The sequence below is a fragment of the Rhinolophus ferrumequinum genome, chromosome X (genome assembly GCF_004115265.2).
Source record: "Rhinolophus ferrumequinum isolate MPI-CBG mRhiFer1 chromosome X, mRhiFer1_v1.p, whole genome shotgun sequence".
Lineage (NCBI taxonomy): Eukaryota > Metazoa > Chordata > Mammalia > Chiroptera > Rhinolophidae > Rhinolophus > Rhinolophus ferrumequinum.
The window spans coordinates 81109288-81125964 of NC_046284.1; the positions used below are offsets into that span (position 1 = coordinate 81109288).

The 16677-nt window shown below is 45.2% G+C and overlaps 1 protein-coding gene across 6 annotated transcripts in view; it reads left to right on the forward strand.

Annotated features, from left to right (window-relative positions):
• The window catches only part of PFKFB1 (6-phosphofructo-2-kinase/fructose-2,6-biphosphatase 1), a 91769-nt gene extending 78795 nt beyond the window's left edge, over positions 1-12974 (forward strand). The window contains exons 11-14 of one of the 6 annotated variants that reach the window (XM_033102989.1): positions 7115-7244; positions 9841-9903; positions 10931-10995; positions 11344-12965. In XM_033102989.1, coding sequence (XP_032958880.1) covers positions 7115-7244; positions 9841-9903; positions 10931-10995; positions 11344-11403 — 318 coding nt within the window. In that variant the 3' untranslated portion in view covers positions 11404-12965. Of the gene's footprint in view, positions 1-7114; positions 7245-9840; positions 9904-10930; positions 10996-11343 lie in introns of all 6 variants that reach the window. The other 5 variants (XM_033102973.1, XM_033102999.1, XM_033103015.1 and 2 more) reach the window with 5 other exon arrangements.
• The last annotated feature ends 3703 nt before the right edge of the window (positions 12975-16677 follow it).

Below are 16677 nucleotides of genomic sequence, written 5' to 3' on the forward strand. Positions count from 1 at the left end.
TGCCTTGAGGATTCTTCCTTTGTTGGTAATTTTTGACAGCTCCAATACAATGTGCCTTGGAGAAGGCTTGTTGAGGTTGAAGTAGTTAGGTGTTCCATTCACTTCTTGGATTCAAGGATCCACTTCTTTCCACATGTTCGGGAAGTTCTCGTCGACTATTTTTTTAAATATATTCTCTGTTTCCTTCTCCTTCTGGTATGGCTTTTTTTTTTTTTTTTTACTTTATTGGGGAACAGTGTGTACTTCCAGGACTTTTCTTTTTTCCAAGTCAAGTTGTTGTCCTTTCAGACTTGTTGTGGAGGGTGCAGCTTAGTCAGCTCCAGGTCCAGTTGCCCTTGCTAGTTGCAGGGAGCGCAGCCCACCATCCCTTGTGGGATTCAAGGAATCAAACTGGCAACCTTGTGGTTGAGAGCCCATGCTCCAACCAACTGAGCCATCCCGGAGGCAGCTCAGCTCAAGGTGCCGTGTTCAATCTTAGTTGCAGGGGGCGGAGCCCACCATCCCTTGTGGGATTCAAGGAGTTGAACCAACAGCCTTGTGGTTGAGAGCCCACTGGCCCATGTGGGAATCGAACCGACAGCCTTCGGAGTTAGGAGCATGGAGCTCCAACTGCCTGAGCCACCGTGCGGGCCCTATTATTCTTATATTGTTCTTTTTGATGGAGTCAGAATGTTTTTGTAGAGTTCTTTCATTTCTTTTAAGTCTCAAGTCTCTCTCTTCTTCAATCTGAGTCATTTCCAGATTTCTATCTTCTATGTCACTGATTCTTTCTGCCATCTGGTCAGCTCTATTACCTGAGCTGGCTATTTCATTCTTCATTTCTTTTCTTAAGTTCTTAATTTCCAGAAATACTATTTAGTTCTTTTTTAAAATTTCAACCTCTTTGGTAAGCTGTTCATCTTGTTCTTTGATTGTGTTTCTGAGTTCTTTAAGCTGTCTGTCTGTGTTTTCTTGCATCTCATTGAGTTTCTTCAGAACTGCAGTCTTGAATTCTCTGTCATTTAAGTCACATATTTTCATGTCTTTAAGTTCATTTTCTGGAGACCTTTCATTTTCTTTCCAAGCTATCTTGTTACCTTGGTTATTCATGGCAAGTAGTGAATTATTATTTCTCTTCCTAGGCATCTACAGGAATGGGTTCTACAACAGTTTGGTAGGAAGAGACCTTTCCTTTGCTTTCCATTAGGTGTTGGTAAAATGTTTTATTTTCTTTCCAACTGCAGCCTTTAATTCTCTCTTACACTGTAGTGTTATATTTTCTCTACACTGTTCCAGCTTCTCACACAATGCGGGGATTCCCTGGAAGGTGGGCTTCTCCTCTGTGAGTAGGATACCTGGGTCTCAGGGCACTGCCTCCATTGGGGGATGTGTAAAGCTTCTGAAGTTTTGAAGCTCTCCCTGCACCAGATTCAGGGCCTGTGTGTTGCAGTGGCTCTGTTTACCCCTGCAGGCATCCTCCCAGATAGGTGGGTGTGGGGGTAGGGTGGGTTGTGAGAGGTTGCTGTGAGCAATGGTGCCGATCACCAGCCCAACCCGTCCTGCACCAAGGGCTCCCTGCCCTTCACCAAAACTAGTTGGGCTGCGAGTCCGTGGCTATGGGCCACAGTTCTCAGAACTGCAAATGTTCTGTTCTTTTGATCTGACACTGCTACCTTTCCCTACCTAGCAGTGGGTACGTGGGGGGTGGGGCGAGCTCTAGGAGGGTGGGAGGGGTCTGCTAGGCTCTTTGCCTAAACCTTCTTTCCTCTGCTTTGCAGTGAGTGCACAAACCTCCATTTTCACTCTTCTTCCCTTGGTCTTTGCTCCAAGGTCTCTTCCATTAGTGTTGGGTTCAGCTGTATTATATGCTGACTCCTCAGGCGGGACTGTGGGCCATAAGGGGAGCATTAGCAGTCCGAATTCTTTCCTCATCCATGACTGCAGAAGCTCCAGAATACAGGGAGCTCCGAGCCTGGTTTGTGTCCTGTGCCCCTGTGGTCAGCATCTCCGCACTTCGCGCTTCCCAGTTCCCCCACTCGCCCAATTTGTCCACATTTAGATGATTTCAGTTGTACATCTCTTTGTCTTGCCTTTCTGCTGTGCAGGGAGTTCTTTGTGGAATTATAGTTGTTCAATTTGTTGTAAATTCCAGGGGAATTTTCAAGAGGCTCTCCTCAAGCTGCCATTTCTATTATGTCATCTCTTTTTTATATTTTCTATCTGCATATTTATGTTTCCTATTTCTCTGTTGAAGTTCACACCAAGTTTATCTATTCTTCCCCTAAGTTCATTGAGCAGCCTTATAACCAGTGTTTTGAACTCTGCATTTGGCAGATTGCTTGTCTTTATTGCATTGAGGTGTGTTTTTTTTGGATTTGTTTGTTTTTCTGGAGCTTTGTTCTGTTCTTTCATTTGGAATATTTTTCTTTGTCTCCCCATTTTGGCTGCCTCCCTGTATTTGTTTGTATGTATTAGGTAGAGCTGCTATGTCTCCTGGCCTTGGTAGAGTGGCCTTATGTAGTAGGTGTCGAATGGGGCCCAATGGCCCAGTCTCCTTGGTCACCTGAGCATGGTGCTCCAGGTATGTCCCTTGTGTCATTTGTGTGTGCCCTCCTGTTGTAGTTGAGCCTTGGTTGCTGTTTCCATGTCAAAGGGAGGGATTGAGTCTCAGGCTGATTGATTGTGAGGACCAGCTGTGACTACAGTGGAGGAGCTGTTGTGCACAAGCTGACCCTATGGAGCAGTATTCACTTTAGCAGGGTTCTGGTGCCTTCCCAGTCTGCCCTTTGGGTGAGTCCCTTGCAGATGCAGCTCGGTGGTGCTACAGCTGTGTCTGAGGCCAGCCCACACGTGTGCCAGCCCCGGGGCCTCCTGGGAGGGTCCTCTCCACAGCTTGTGCCCTGCCTGGGGCCACCTGATATGAGTCACAGAGGAACCTGCAGTTGGCAGCCACCTGCGCTTGGCTTGCAGGTGCCTGGGAGAGGCCAACCTTGAATCGTGGTCAGGTGCCACTAGTTCTAGGCTTGGGGTACTGAGCAAGAGGTATGGGGCATGCAGAGGCCACGTGCTGCTTGGTTGGGTTTTGTGGACCTATGAGAGATTTTAAGAAAGTCTGCAGCATGAGCCAAGACAGGTCATTGGTAAGGAAATGCCACTGGAAGTGGCTTGGGTGGGTCTGCATGTTGAGTGGAGTGGGGCCTCAGGGAATCACTGGGGGGGGTGAACAGTGTGAGCCAGGTTGATGGAATCTCAGATATGGTGTCCCCTTGCATCTACAAGCCAGGAGGCAGCAGAGCTCAACAAGGAAATAATGGCTTCTGCCAGCACTTCTGTTTAGGAAAAATCTGCCCCTCTAGTCATCGCCCTGAAACTACACAATTAAGTTCCTCCCTGTGTGTCCCTGGCACCTTTCAAGCTGCTTCCCCAGCACTGGAGCTCACAGCAAGTGAGTCCACCAGCAAATGAGTTTGTGTGCAGGCCCTTTATGAGGAACACCTGTGAATCCAGCAGCCTCCATCTCACTCAGCCACAATCTCCGCTGGTTTGCACAGCCAGAAGTTGAGGACTCTTCCCAGCACTGGAGCACTGGGCTGGGGAGCCTGTTGTGGGGCTGGGTTCCTCACTCCTCCGGGGGATCTCTGCAGCTGAGGCATCCCTACCAATTTTTGACTGCCACACCTGAGGGTGGGACCAGTCCATTCCTCATCTACACTCCTCCTACCAGTCTTGAGGTGGCTTCTTCTGTATGTCCTTAGCTGTAGGACTTCTGTTCAGCTAGACTTCAGGTGATTCTGAATGATGGTTGTTCTGTAGTTTAGTTGCAATTTTGATGTGGTCCTGAGAGGAGGCTAGCACAGTGTTTACCTATTCCGCCATCTTGACCGGATATCCTGCTTCCTCTTCTTTAAAACCTACATACTTATCTGCTTTGTTTCCTCTCTGCTTTCAGGAGCACTCACTTTATCCTAGACCTTGCCTCTGGTATCCTTTTATTAAAGGCCCTTGAAATAGTTCAACATACTCTAATTTTATGACGTTTCATTGTCAAATTGCCTATAGTGCCAGCCTGTCTGGGCAGGGGGTTGGAGTCTGAGGGACAATGGCTAATAGTTTAACCAACTTCCTTTGAACCATATGAACCAGATCATCAGTTTCCTATTCCCATAGGAGGTGAATCCTCATTGCTTTCAACCCAGCCTCCATTTAGCTAGTTCTACATTTTAGAGTATTTATTAGTGATACTCCACTTCTGATACAAATTCCTGGAAACAGTTATCAGAAAAGCTGGACATCAAGGAAGATAAAACAATAGATACCCTGTGTTACAAAGCATTTTCACATTTTTATCTTCATCCTCAGAAATGATGTTATAAAGTCAGTCTGAGTTTGCCCTCATTTTCCTTTATATATTTTAAGGCTATGTTATTAGAGGCATAGAAATTTAAAACAATTATTTCTTCTTAGTGAATTGTACGTTTTATTATTACATAGTGAGCAAAGCTTTTTTTTCCTTAATAATGCATTTTGCCCAAAAGTGTATTTTATTTAATATTAATATAGCTACATAAGATTTCTTCTGGTTAGTATTTGCCCAGTTCATATTTATCTACTCATTTACTTTCAACTTCTCTTTGTATTTTTATTTTGTATCTGTTATAAACAGTATATAGTTGGCTTTTGTTATTTTTAATACAAACTGAAAATATGTTTTTCAAATGGTGGGTTTGGTACATTAACTTTTATTGTAATTACTGATTTATTTCAGCTTATTTCTATTCTCTTTTTTGAGCTCTCTATGTTTAGTTTATGTTTTTCACTTTTTCCTCCCTTCTTCAGAATTGGTAGTTTTTACATCTATATTTGAGTTATATAATCTGTTTCTATTCTTTTAGGTTTTTCTTAACATTTTAATATGCATGATTAACAAAATCTAAAATCTACATTTCCACCTTCCTTGTAAATCAAAATAAGAACTTTAAAAATTTTGGCCACTCCCTCTCCATCTTACATGTTTATTATTGCTTCATATTTTAGTCCAACCTTGTGTCTTAATCCCCAAATGAATTCTTATTGTTATTATTAAACTTATTGTATAGTCAGTGTTTATTTAAATTCCTTTGATCAATTTTTCTCCTCGCATCTCAAGTTTTCCTTCTGGGTTCAATTTCCATCTTCCTTTAGAAATTTCTTTAGGGAGGATCTGTTGGTAGTAAGTTCACCTTTTTTTAGTTTAAAAATATCTTGGCGGGGGGTGCTCAGTCCTAGATGATACTTTGGGTATAAAACTCTAAGTTGATGGTTGTTTTCTGTCAGCATTTTGAAGAGATTACCCCCCACTGTCTTCTGACTTCTAGTGTGGCTTCTAGTGTGGAAATCTCCCATAAGTCTAATTGATATTTCTTTTCTTGCTGGCTGTTTTTAAGATCTTTGTGTCTTATTGCTTTTAAGTTTCACTCTGATATGTCTAAATATTAATTTCTTTTCTTTTATCTTGCTTGGGGTTAGTTGGACTCCTGAATTTGAGGATTGGTATTCTTCATCAATTTTAGAAAACTATTAGACATTATATCTTTAACTATTCCTCTCTCACATTCTCTCTATTATCTTCTCATGTAAATACAATTAGATTTGTGTTAGTTTTGTCTCTATTCTTTATGTCTCCTACCTTATTCTTCTTGTTTTGAATTTCTTTGCTGCATTTTGAGTAATTTCTTCAGTTCTATCTTCCAAATCCCTATTTCTTAAGTTTTATCTAAACTACTGTTTACTTCAGCCATTGAGTTTTCAGTTTTGATGAATATACTTATTTTATTAGTTTCAGGTGTACAACATAATCTAATAGTTAGACATTTACACCCTTCACAAAGTGATAACCTTCCTTCCCAAATCTACTACCCCTCTGCCTGACCACTGTGCTGTACACCTGAAGCTGAAGCTGAATAATATTGAATGTCAACTATAATTTTATATATATATATTCACAGGATGTGGAGTACAGCATAGGAAATAGAGTCAATGGAATTGTAACAGCTATAATGAATATACTTTTTGTTTCTAGAAATCCTATTTAGATATTTTTCAAATCTACATCACATATTTGGTAGCATCTTGTTTCTTCTTTACTTTTTTTATTCCATCGTTTATTTCTTTAAAAATGTCAAGTATATTTGTTTTATATTTTGGATCCTTAATCATAGTTTGTAAGTCTCTCCTTTTGTTGTTTCTGCTTATTTTCACCCATGATACCTTATTTCCCTCATGTGTTATGTGAACTTTAGTTTAGCAAAAAATTATCTGTGGGAATCCCATGCAGTCTGAGTTGAGGGAATCCAGAGAAAATTTCCATTTGCTTCTTCCAAATACTCCTAGGAGTTAACAATTTGAAATCACTTTTTATTAAACTCTCAGCTTAGCATTTTCTGAAACATATGGATAGTGTAATTCTGAACCATTAACCCACCTGAGGGTAGACTTGTGGTTATACATTCTTATAGGAGGTATTTCCTAATTTTTCTCTACTAAGAGTCAAGCAAAGACAGATACATGTTCTTATTGTTTCCCTTTCCCTATATACACATTTTTTTCTAGTTTGTACTTTACTGAGGATGTAGCCCTTTGAGGGTCTCCGGTTTATTTGAGAATTTCAGTCCCAACTCCCTACCTTGTGCACACCTAAGCCTTTGTCTCCTGTATCTACAAGGTTTTAAAAACTCAAGCCTCTTGGATAACATGAAAGGCAAATTCCCCCAGGGCAGTTGTGGCTTCTACATTCACTTATCACTCTTTTTTCCAAGTTTTTCTTCATTTTGGATCCCTGTATTTAAAATGTGTCCTTTATTTTCTTGAAAGATCAGCAGTGCAGGCATTCCTTTTATCTCACTTTTCTAGGAATTTTTGTAGTGGGAAGTTTTTTTATTATTATTAATATCTAATCAAATATATTAATTGCCTTCCCATTTCATAGATGAGAAACTAAGACCCTAAGAAGAAAGTGAGTTGCCTAAGGTCATGATGCTGGATCAACAATTAACTGACACCACAACCAAGTTTTCCTGATTCCTAGTCTAGAGTTCCTCTTCTCTGGGCAAATGTACCTCATCTCCCTTTCTTACCCAAGTATTTCTCTTATTTTCAGTCCTATGAGGATCTGGTTCAGCGTCTGGAGCCAGTTATAATGGAGCTAGAACGGCAGGAAAATGTACTGGTGATCTGCCACCAGGCTGTCATGCGGTGCCTCCTGGCCTACTTCCTGGATAAGAGCTCAGGTACCACTCTCCTCTCTGTTCCTGGCAAGGGGAGCTGGAAAAAAATCACGTTTGAGAACCTGACACCAGCAATTGGTGGTTTATATCTTAGTAGTTAAGAGTACGGTATCTAGATCAAAGAGCCTGATCTCAAGTTCCTGCTCTGTCATGTGCTAGCTTTGGCAAATTACTTTAACCTCTTTGGCTTCAGTTTCCTCATCTGTAATGTGGGGAGAATAATGAAGTTTAAAGAAATCAACATATGACACATAGCATGGGCTATATACATGTTAGCTGCTATTATTAGTATTACTATCATTCTGAGCTAACATTTTCAAAGCCAACCTTAACAGTCTGCCTCAACCTGGAAATGCTGAGCCAGTATTTCTCTGAAGCATGCTGTCATCAGGTGGTAATGGACCTTTTGTGGCCTCATGATCCTTATTACAGGTTTCTGTCTGCTGTAGAGATGATTTCCTCATGATAGTGATGTTTTCACTTTAATTTTTTTAAATGATTATTTCTTTAAAAAATATCCAGACATTGTAATTATATGTATACACTGACTACATACACTTAATTGCAAACTAGGGCAGGTGGCCTGGCAAGGGAGAGTTGTGTCACCTTCGGGTGTGAGAATCCATTTCTGACGTGGATGCTGAAGTGATGGCATCTCCGGAATACTGTGAGGGTGTGTGAGGACAGTGCAAAGTCGTATTTGAAGTGTGCAATGTCCTGCAGATTTGTATCATTTCTACCTTGCTAGTTTCAAAATCAAAGGCACTTGTAAGATGGAGTCATGCAGAATTGAAACCCGGGGCACTTGAGAACTTGACATTGGAGAAGTCATTTCCTCTGCCAGGTCCTCAATCTCCTCTCTGGAAAAAGGTGACAAGGGTTGGAATGGGGGTCCTTGTGTTGCTAGATTTCTGACACCGTCCACATCTCCACTGCTTGGTGCTGTAAGGCGGGCACTGTGACCCAACTGTGCAGGTGAGGAAATGGAGGCTCTGAGAGGTGAACTGACTGGCCCAAGGTCACGGGGCTCAGGGGGGCAGGGAGGAATGTCGATCCCAGATGCATTCCAGGTGCCCTGCCCTCTCAGACACACATGGAGTGTGTAGGCAGCACGTGCATGTCCTGTTTGCACACTGCTTTACCTATTTCCTACCTGCTTTCGTGCACAGACCACACCAGCTGCTCACAGCTGGGAGCTGTGTCAGGCAGGGCTGGGGCAGGCTCCTACCCCCATTATTCAGGTGAGGAAACTGAGGCCCAGAGAAATTATGCGACTAAGAATGCATATCTCAGAGCTGGGGCACCCTCAGAGTACATCTAGTCCAATCCTGTGCCTGAGAGATGGGAATTCTAAAGGCCAGACAGAGAAAAGGTGGGGCCAAGGTCATTTGTGAAGGTGGTGGCAGAGCTGGGTCAGAGACCTCAGACAAGTGGGTTCCCTTCTCTGAGTCTCTTTAGTCATGAGTACCAGGGAGAACAGTAACCCCCCACAGAGTATCAGTGAGGTTGGAAGGAGATAGTGCACCAAAGTGCCAGGCCCAGGGCCTGACAGTGATGGTGACAAAAATGAGGAAGAGCAGGATGGAAGCCCAGGAAATCACCAAAATAGATATCTCAGGGGCCTTGGCCCTGGCAGGCCCCTTAAAGACTAGGATGAAACTCAGGGGTGGGAAGCCCCTGGGGTTCTAGCTCAGTGAAGGGAGATGGGGAGCAGTATGAGCAGCCTGGGTGGGCAGGAAGGTAGATGTCATCAGAGAGTGGTGAGAAGTGGGGGTGTTGCCCCCAGGGCCCTGTGAGCCCCTCGAAGGCGGTGGCAGCAGACTGCAGTGGGCAGAGCACACATTTGAACTCAGAGGGTTCTGGGTTCAAGGCCCAGTGCTGCCACTTCCTAGCTGTGTGCCTTAGGGCGAGTGTCTTCCCTCTCAGAGCCTCACTTTCCTCATCCCTGGAATGTACCTGATCATCCCCTCCCCTCAGGGCTGTCTGGTAAATAAGACCTAGGCCCATACAAGAAATGATAAGTGAATATTCAGAAAACTTAATGCATAGTAGTCAATAACTAGAAACAAGTGAATCGAGGAACGCTCGTCCATCAACAAGAGTGAGAGGAGTCAGAAGGTGCAGGCCCGGGTGGGGAGAAAGCTGTGGGGGCTGCCCAGGTGCGTGCACTCCTCAACCAAGGGCCCTGGCGCTCAGCAGGGTGTCAGAAAACACTTGCTGAGGTGTACCGTGGGCCTGTGTGGTGGGTGAGCCTGTGGAAGGCCCGAGGCTGCGGCAGGAGGAAGGCCTGCCTTGGTGTCATGGTTGCACTGTGAGTGAGGAGGTAGGCCACCTCCAAGGTGGCCAGCCCGACCCTCCTGGGGGACCCACAGTCTGTCTGCATTCCCTAGGGCCCTCCTGCCTCCTCTCTGCTCTCTTCCTCTCTGACCACCCTGCTCTCAGCACTGCCCCCTGCAGGGTGCGGGGGAGTGGGATCCTGGGGAGGCCCTTCCTGGGGAAGGGGTGTGGACAGGGGAGAGTGCTCTAAACCTGCAGGCCTGGGGACTTGGTGACCTTCCCAGCACCCTGTCTCTGACGGCTGCTTTCTCCTCCTTTCCAGATGAGCTGCCATATCTCAAGTGCCCTTTGCACACTGTGCTCAAACTCACACCTGTGGCTTACGGTGAGAGCCCCCACCTTCATCTGGGGAAAGGCACACAGAGGCCATGAGCATGCCTCTAGTGTCTACCATTTGCCCAGCAGAGTCCTGGGAGAGGTTCCTTGGATAGGTAGTTAGATGTAGTGGTGGAAGCAGGACTGGTGGTAGCAAGATGAGAAGGGCAAGGACTAGGATGGACTCTAAACTAGGGCCTGGCCCCAACTTTCTCTGTCTCTACCAAAGCACAGTGCATAGAGCACCAAACTGTAGAAGGAGGGGAGGGTCCACAAAGGGGACCAGAATAAGTATACATAGAGGCCAGATTAAAGAAAAATGTCAAAGACCAGCCTGGGCAGTTTAGACTCTTGGGGCATTAGTTAGCTGTGAACAGGGAAGAGACAGACTGAAATCTCTTCTGGGGTGTGAACATGGCAGACGGTGTACTGAAGCCCAGAGTAGAGTGCCATCCACAGGGATGGAACTAAGGGAGTTTTCACAGGCATTGGGCTTCCTCTCCCAGCCCCAGGCCCCAGTGATACCATCCCCCTCCTTCTTCAGGCTCCCCAGAACTCCCTTGTGACCTTCCACACCCGTAACCATTGTCCTCTAAATAAACTTTACCTGGGACTGATGGTCCCAAGGCAGTGGCCCAGGACTCTTCCAGCATTTCACCATCTGACACAGCTCTGAGGATCTGCAGAGCTCCATCATTATTATATATATTAGATTGCTGTCCACAAGATTTGAGGGAGGACACAGAGATCATCTCCTTTTATCTCCTTCCCATTGACAGTTGAACAACTGAGGCTCAGAGAATGCTGAGACTATTAGAGGAAGATCTGGGAGGACATCCCATTGGCTGCTTCTTAGGCCTGTTTTCCTCCACACATATCAGAGCTGGTCTAAATTCCCCTCAGTACAGGGCAGTCACAACTGCACACAGCATGGCACTGGGGGTGTGGGTGGTGATGGGTGGGGAAGGGAATGACAGCTTAGGGAAGACCTGTGCTTTCCTGGGGGGTTTATGGATGGATGGGTTGTTCTTTTTGAGGCTGCAAAGTGGAGTCCATCTACCTGAACGTGGAGGCTGTGAACACACACCGGGAGAAGCCTGAGGTAGGTGAGGGACTCCATGGCCTAAGCTGGCACATGGCAAAAGCACCTGTCCCCACAGAAAAGCCACGCCAGTGTCTCAGAGCTTGGGTGTTTCACACCATCACGTAGAATAACCAGCACCCAGGAATACTGGAACCACAGCATTGGAGGCACCACAAAGATGTGGGGCTAGAGCAACTGCTGCCAAAAGCCCTCTGGCTGAGATTCCCCCAGGCTTGCCTGAGAAAAGGTCAGGATCCAGGCCTGGCTGAAGCAGGGGAGCCTGGCAGTGAGGACAACAGATAGGGGAGGGGCTGGGGCTCCACACTGCTGTCTTCTTTATATCAATCCTGGGCTATCTCCTCTCAGAATGTGGACATCACCCGAGAACCTGAGGAAGCCCTGGACACCGTCCCTGCCCACTACTGAGTCCTTCCCAGAAGGTCAAACTGCCTCTTTCCTCACTGTCTTCCACCTTTAAGAACAGCTATCCTTGCTCTTCTCCTACCCTAAGAAAACTTTGGACTTGGCCTTACTGGGAAATCTCTGTTTCCAGTGAAGAAGTCCTCAGCAGCTCCAAAGCAGGTCTTGACTTCAAGCTACAACCAAGGAGCTATCTAGCTCTGGATGAAACTATTTTTCTTAATTTTTATTCACTTATCAATAAAAACTTCTTTTATTGCCTATAAAGGGGGAGAGTAAGTCATTGTGAGGCTTCTCCCACAGGATCAAGATCCTGACCCTGTGAAGTGGCTCTGTTGCTGTGGGGTGTGGCTTTGGTGAGCGTTTTCTGAAAGGAAGGGTTTTGGGGTAGCACCTCTAAAAGTGAGGGGGGAGATAGTTCTCTGTGACTGCCTATGGGCCTTGTTTTTTAGTGGGCAGCATGGCTGGGAGCATGACACCATCATACCTATACTCCGAGAAGAAGCTGTACTTGGACAACAGTGCTCCTCTCTTCACCATCTCTTGCTGCCATCCTGAGTGATATCACTGTCCATATAAATAATCCAAATAATACCTTGGCCTCCAAGTCTCCTGGCCCCATCAATTTCACTGATCACCCGCTCCATGGATGTTGGCATCATTTAGACTTCTCCCTACTGTAACTTCTTAAATACAAGCATCCCACTATCTTACTGCTGACACCTTCTCCTTACAACTTTCTGTGTCATCCACAGGATACCTAGCAGCGTGCCTCCCACACAGTATGCATGCATGTAGTATTTCTGGGCAGTTACCAGCAACCCAGTGTTGAAAAGACAGACTCATACACTCTCTGCCTTTGTTCCTTTGTCCTTCTATCACAACCACCAGCAAGACCCAAACCTTGAATAATCGACATTGCCTTTTTTTGTTGGAATCTACTACAGGGTTTCTGACCACTGATTGAAGGAAATCTACATTTATATGCTTCCACAGCCATCCTTAAATCCTGTTCAAAGTGAGGCGCACACTCTTTTTTCTGGTACTCTATCCCATCCCACTTTCTCAGCGATGAGCTACTTCAGTCAATTCCTGACTATTCCTTATCTATGTTCTGTCCTTTTCTATTGGCTTTTGCTCCCAGTCTATGCAACATGCTCAGGTCTCTCTCCTATCCCAATAAAACCCTCCCTTGTTCCTGTGTCCACCTCTACCTACCTCCTTATCCCTCTATTCTTACACAAACATCTCAAAATGATTTTATACATACTTTCCAGAACCCTCACTTTCTGCCTTCTGTTCCAGGCTTTCCCTTTCCTTATCTTTGTTCACGCTATTATCTGCTTGTCTGCCATGCTTCCCCAGGTCTCTATCCCACTGAAGTCACACTTGCCTTGTAGCCTAAAGCTGGAGCCCACCTTCCCAGAAGAGCTATGCTGATCTCTAGCTCTTCCATGAACCCAAAATGTCACTCACAACAAACTACACACAATAAAAGAAAAACACTCCGATTAATTTTGTAAATTTAATGTAACTTTGATAGTAAAATATGACAGCACATAAAAAAAAAAGCAAACAATAAAGCCGGATTAGCAACTGGATATTTCATAGCATGCTACCTTCAGCTGATTTGTAGAATCTGCTTAGTCTGCTGTGTGGACAAAGATTCCAAGGAGGTACCTTGGATCCACGGGAAGGACTGCTGCAATTCTAGTGGTATCTGAAAACATGGGAAATAAACCTGAAAACAAAATACCAAACAGGAACATATTTTAGCACCAAATATACTGTTTTCTCATACTTCCTTCATTGTCCTCATTTCCCCACCCTGCCCTCCCAATTCGGGGTTTCTTATAACATCTCCCAGCTCTTATATCCATCCCCATGGGCCTTGGCTGTGGAAATGCTGCAATTACCTGTAACCTCACTAGCCATAGGAGAAGCTACAGGCACCAAGGCTGGTGGCTCCACCACCAAAGCCAGCACTGTTGCTCAGTCCACTGCCAAAGCCAGCACCACGGCTCAGTCCACCACTGAAGCCAGCACTGGTGCACAGTCCACCACTGAAGCCCACAATAGAACTGGGTCCACCATTGAAGCCAGTGCTGGTGCTGAGTTTGCCAGTAAACCAATGCTGGTGTTGGAACCACTACCAAAGCCAATGATGGTACTCAGTCTTCCGTCGAAGTTGGTATTAGGCCCACCGCCAAAGCCATCACTGATACTGAGGCTACCACTAAAGCCAGCACTGGTGCCAAGTGTGCTGCCAAAACCAGCATTGGTGCCCAGTCCACCACCAAAGCCATCGCTGGAGATCAGTCTGCCACCAAAGCCAGCACTGGTGCTCAGTCCACCACTGAAGCCAGCACTGGTGTTCAGTCTGCCACCAAATCCAGTGCTGGTACTTAACCCACTGCTAAAGCTAAAACCCACACTGGTGCTGGGTCCATCACCAAAACTGGCACTGGTAGTTCCACTAAAGCAGGAGCTGGTGCTAAGAGGGCCACTAAAGCATAGGTTGGTGCTAGACACACTGCCAAACCAGAGGCTGGTACTGGGAGTGCCACCAAACACTATGCTGCTGCTAGGAGAACTGCCAAAGTCAATAGCGGTGCTAAGTGCCCCACTGAAGTCAGCACTGGTGCTGAACACACCACCAAGACAGAGTTGGTGGTAGGTGCACCACTGAAACCGGTACTCGTGCTGACAGCACTGCTAAAACTAGCACTGGTGAGTGACGTCATCAAAATGGCAGCGTGAGGTGATCCTCTGTAAAGCTCACCTGGAATTCACAACTAATCGAACAACAGTAACTCCACAAAGGACTCCCTGCACAGCAGACAGGCAAGACGAAGAGGCCCACCACTGAATTTACCTAAAGGTGGGCAAATAGCGCGAGCGGAGAAGGAGGGAAGGGAGAAGTGCGGAGATGGAGCCGCGCGGGCACAGGACACAGACCTAGCTCAGTGCTCAGAGCTCCCTGCATCCCGGAACTACCACAGCTGCAGGAGAGGGAAGAACTCGGACTGCTAGGGCTCCGCTTATGGCCCACAGGGCTGAGGGGGCAGCATATAACATGGCTGAACCCAACGCTCACGGCAGAGACCTCGGAGAAAAGACTGAGGGAAGAAGGCTGAAAACGGTGGTTTAAACCCTCACGGCTGAGCAGAGAACGGAAGCCTTAGGCACTGAGACTAGCCGCCCCCTCCCTACCCTTCCAGAACTCACCCCGCCCCCACCTACCCGGTGCTAGAAGCAGAACACTAGCAGTATCAGATCAAAAGAACAGAATATTTGCTGTTCTGAGAACCATGGACTGCAGGCACAGATTCGCAGCCCAACTAGTTCCAGCAAAGGGGAGGGAGCTGTGGAAGCAGGACCGGCTGTGGTGGTGGTTGCCGCCATTGCTCTGGGCCACCTCTCACAACTCACCCTGACCCTGGCCCCACCTATCTGGGCGGATCCATGCAGGAGTAAACAGAACTGCTGAAACATACGGGCTCTGAATCTGGTGCAGGAAGAGTTTTGGAACTTCAAAAGCTCTCCACACACCCACATGGACTCTGCGCCCTGTGACCCAGGCGAACTATTAACAGAGGAGAAGCCCATCTCCCAGGGAATCCCCCCATTGTGTGAGAAGCTGGAATAGTGCAGAGAAAACATAGCACTACCGTGTGAGAGAGAAAAAAAAGGCTTCAGTCGGAGAGAAAATAAAACATTGTACCAACCATCACTGGAAAACAAAAGAAAGACCTCTTCCTATCAAACTGTTGCAGAAGCCAGTCCTGTAGATGTCTAGGAAGAGAAATAATAAATCAGTAATTGCCACGAATAACCAAGGCAACAAGACAGCTCAGAAAGAAAGTGAAAAGTCTCCAAAAAAGGAACTTAAAGATATGGAAATATGTGACATAAATGACAGACAATTCAAGATTGCAGTTCTGAAAAAACTCAACGAGATGCAAGAAAACACAGAAAGGCAGTTTAATGAACTCAGAAACACAATCAAAGAATAACATGAGCATTTTACGAAAGAGACTGAAATTTTAAAAAAGAACCAAATAGAATTTCTGGAGATTCAGAACTCAATAGAAGAAACTAAGAATGAAATAACCAGCTTAGGTAGTAGAGTTGACAGATGGAGGAAAGAATCAGTGACATCGAGGATAGAAATCTGGAAATTACACAGATGGAAGAAGAAAGAGACCTGAGACTTAAAAGAAATGAAAGAACTCTACAAGAACTTTCTGACTCCATCAGAAAGAGCAATATAAGAATAATGGGCATACCAGAAGGAGAAGAAACAGAGAAGGGAACAGAGAACATATTCAAATAAATTGTTGATGAGAACTTCCAAAACTTGTGGGCAGAACTGAATCCTCGAATCCAAAAAGCAAATAGAACACCTAATTACCTCAATCCCAACAGGCCTTCTCCAAGGCACATTGTATTGAAGCTGTCTAAAATCAACGACAAAGAAAGAATCCTCAAGGCAGCCAGGGAAAAGAAGACGATAACCTACAAAGGAAAGCCCATTAGATTATCATCAGATTTTTCAGCAGAAACTCTGCAAGCCAGGAGGGAGTGGAACCAAATATTCAAACTATTGAAAGAGAGAAATTATGAGCCAAGAATAATGTATCCAGCAAAGATATCCTTTAGATATGAAGGAGGAATAGAGACCTTTCCAGACATACAGAAGCTGAGGGAATTTTCTAATACACGACCTGCACTACAAGAAAAACTAAAAGAGGCTGTTCGATCACCACCAACAGGGACAATTTGTGGAAACCAAAACATAAAACGGGGGAGAGTAAAGACCTGAACCGGAATATGGGAATGGAGAAAGTAAGCGTGATGAAGAAAATGGAATACTCTAAATATGAAACTTTCTTTTACATACACTTAAGGGTAACCACTCAAAAAAAATCCCAAACTGAAATACATGCTGTAATAAAAGAAGAAACACAGGGAAACATCATAGGATACCACTACACAGAAATAATAGACAACAACAACAAGGCAAAGAAACAATGGAGACACAGCCTTACCAGAAAACTAAAGATAGAATGACAGGAAATCTTCACATATCAATAATCACCTTAAATGTAAATGGACTGAACTCACGAATAAAAAGGCACAGCGTAGCAGATTGGATCAAAAAACTAAACCCAACCATATGCTGTCTCCAAGAGACACATCTCAGCTGCAAGAACAAGCAGAGACTCAAAGTGAAAGGGTGGAAATTGACACTCCAAGCAAATGGTACCCAGAGAAAAT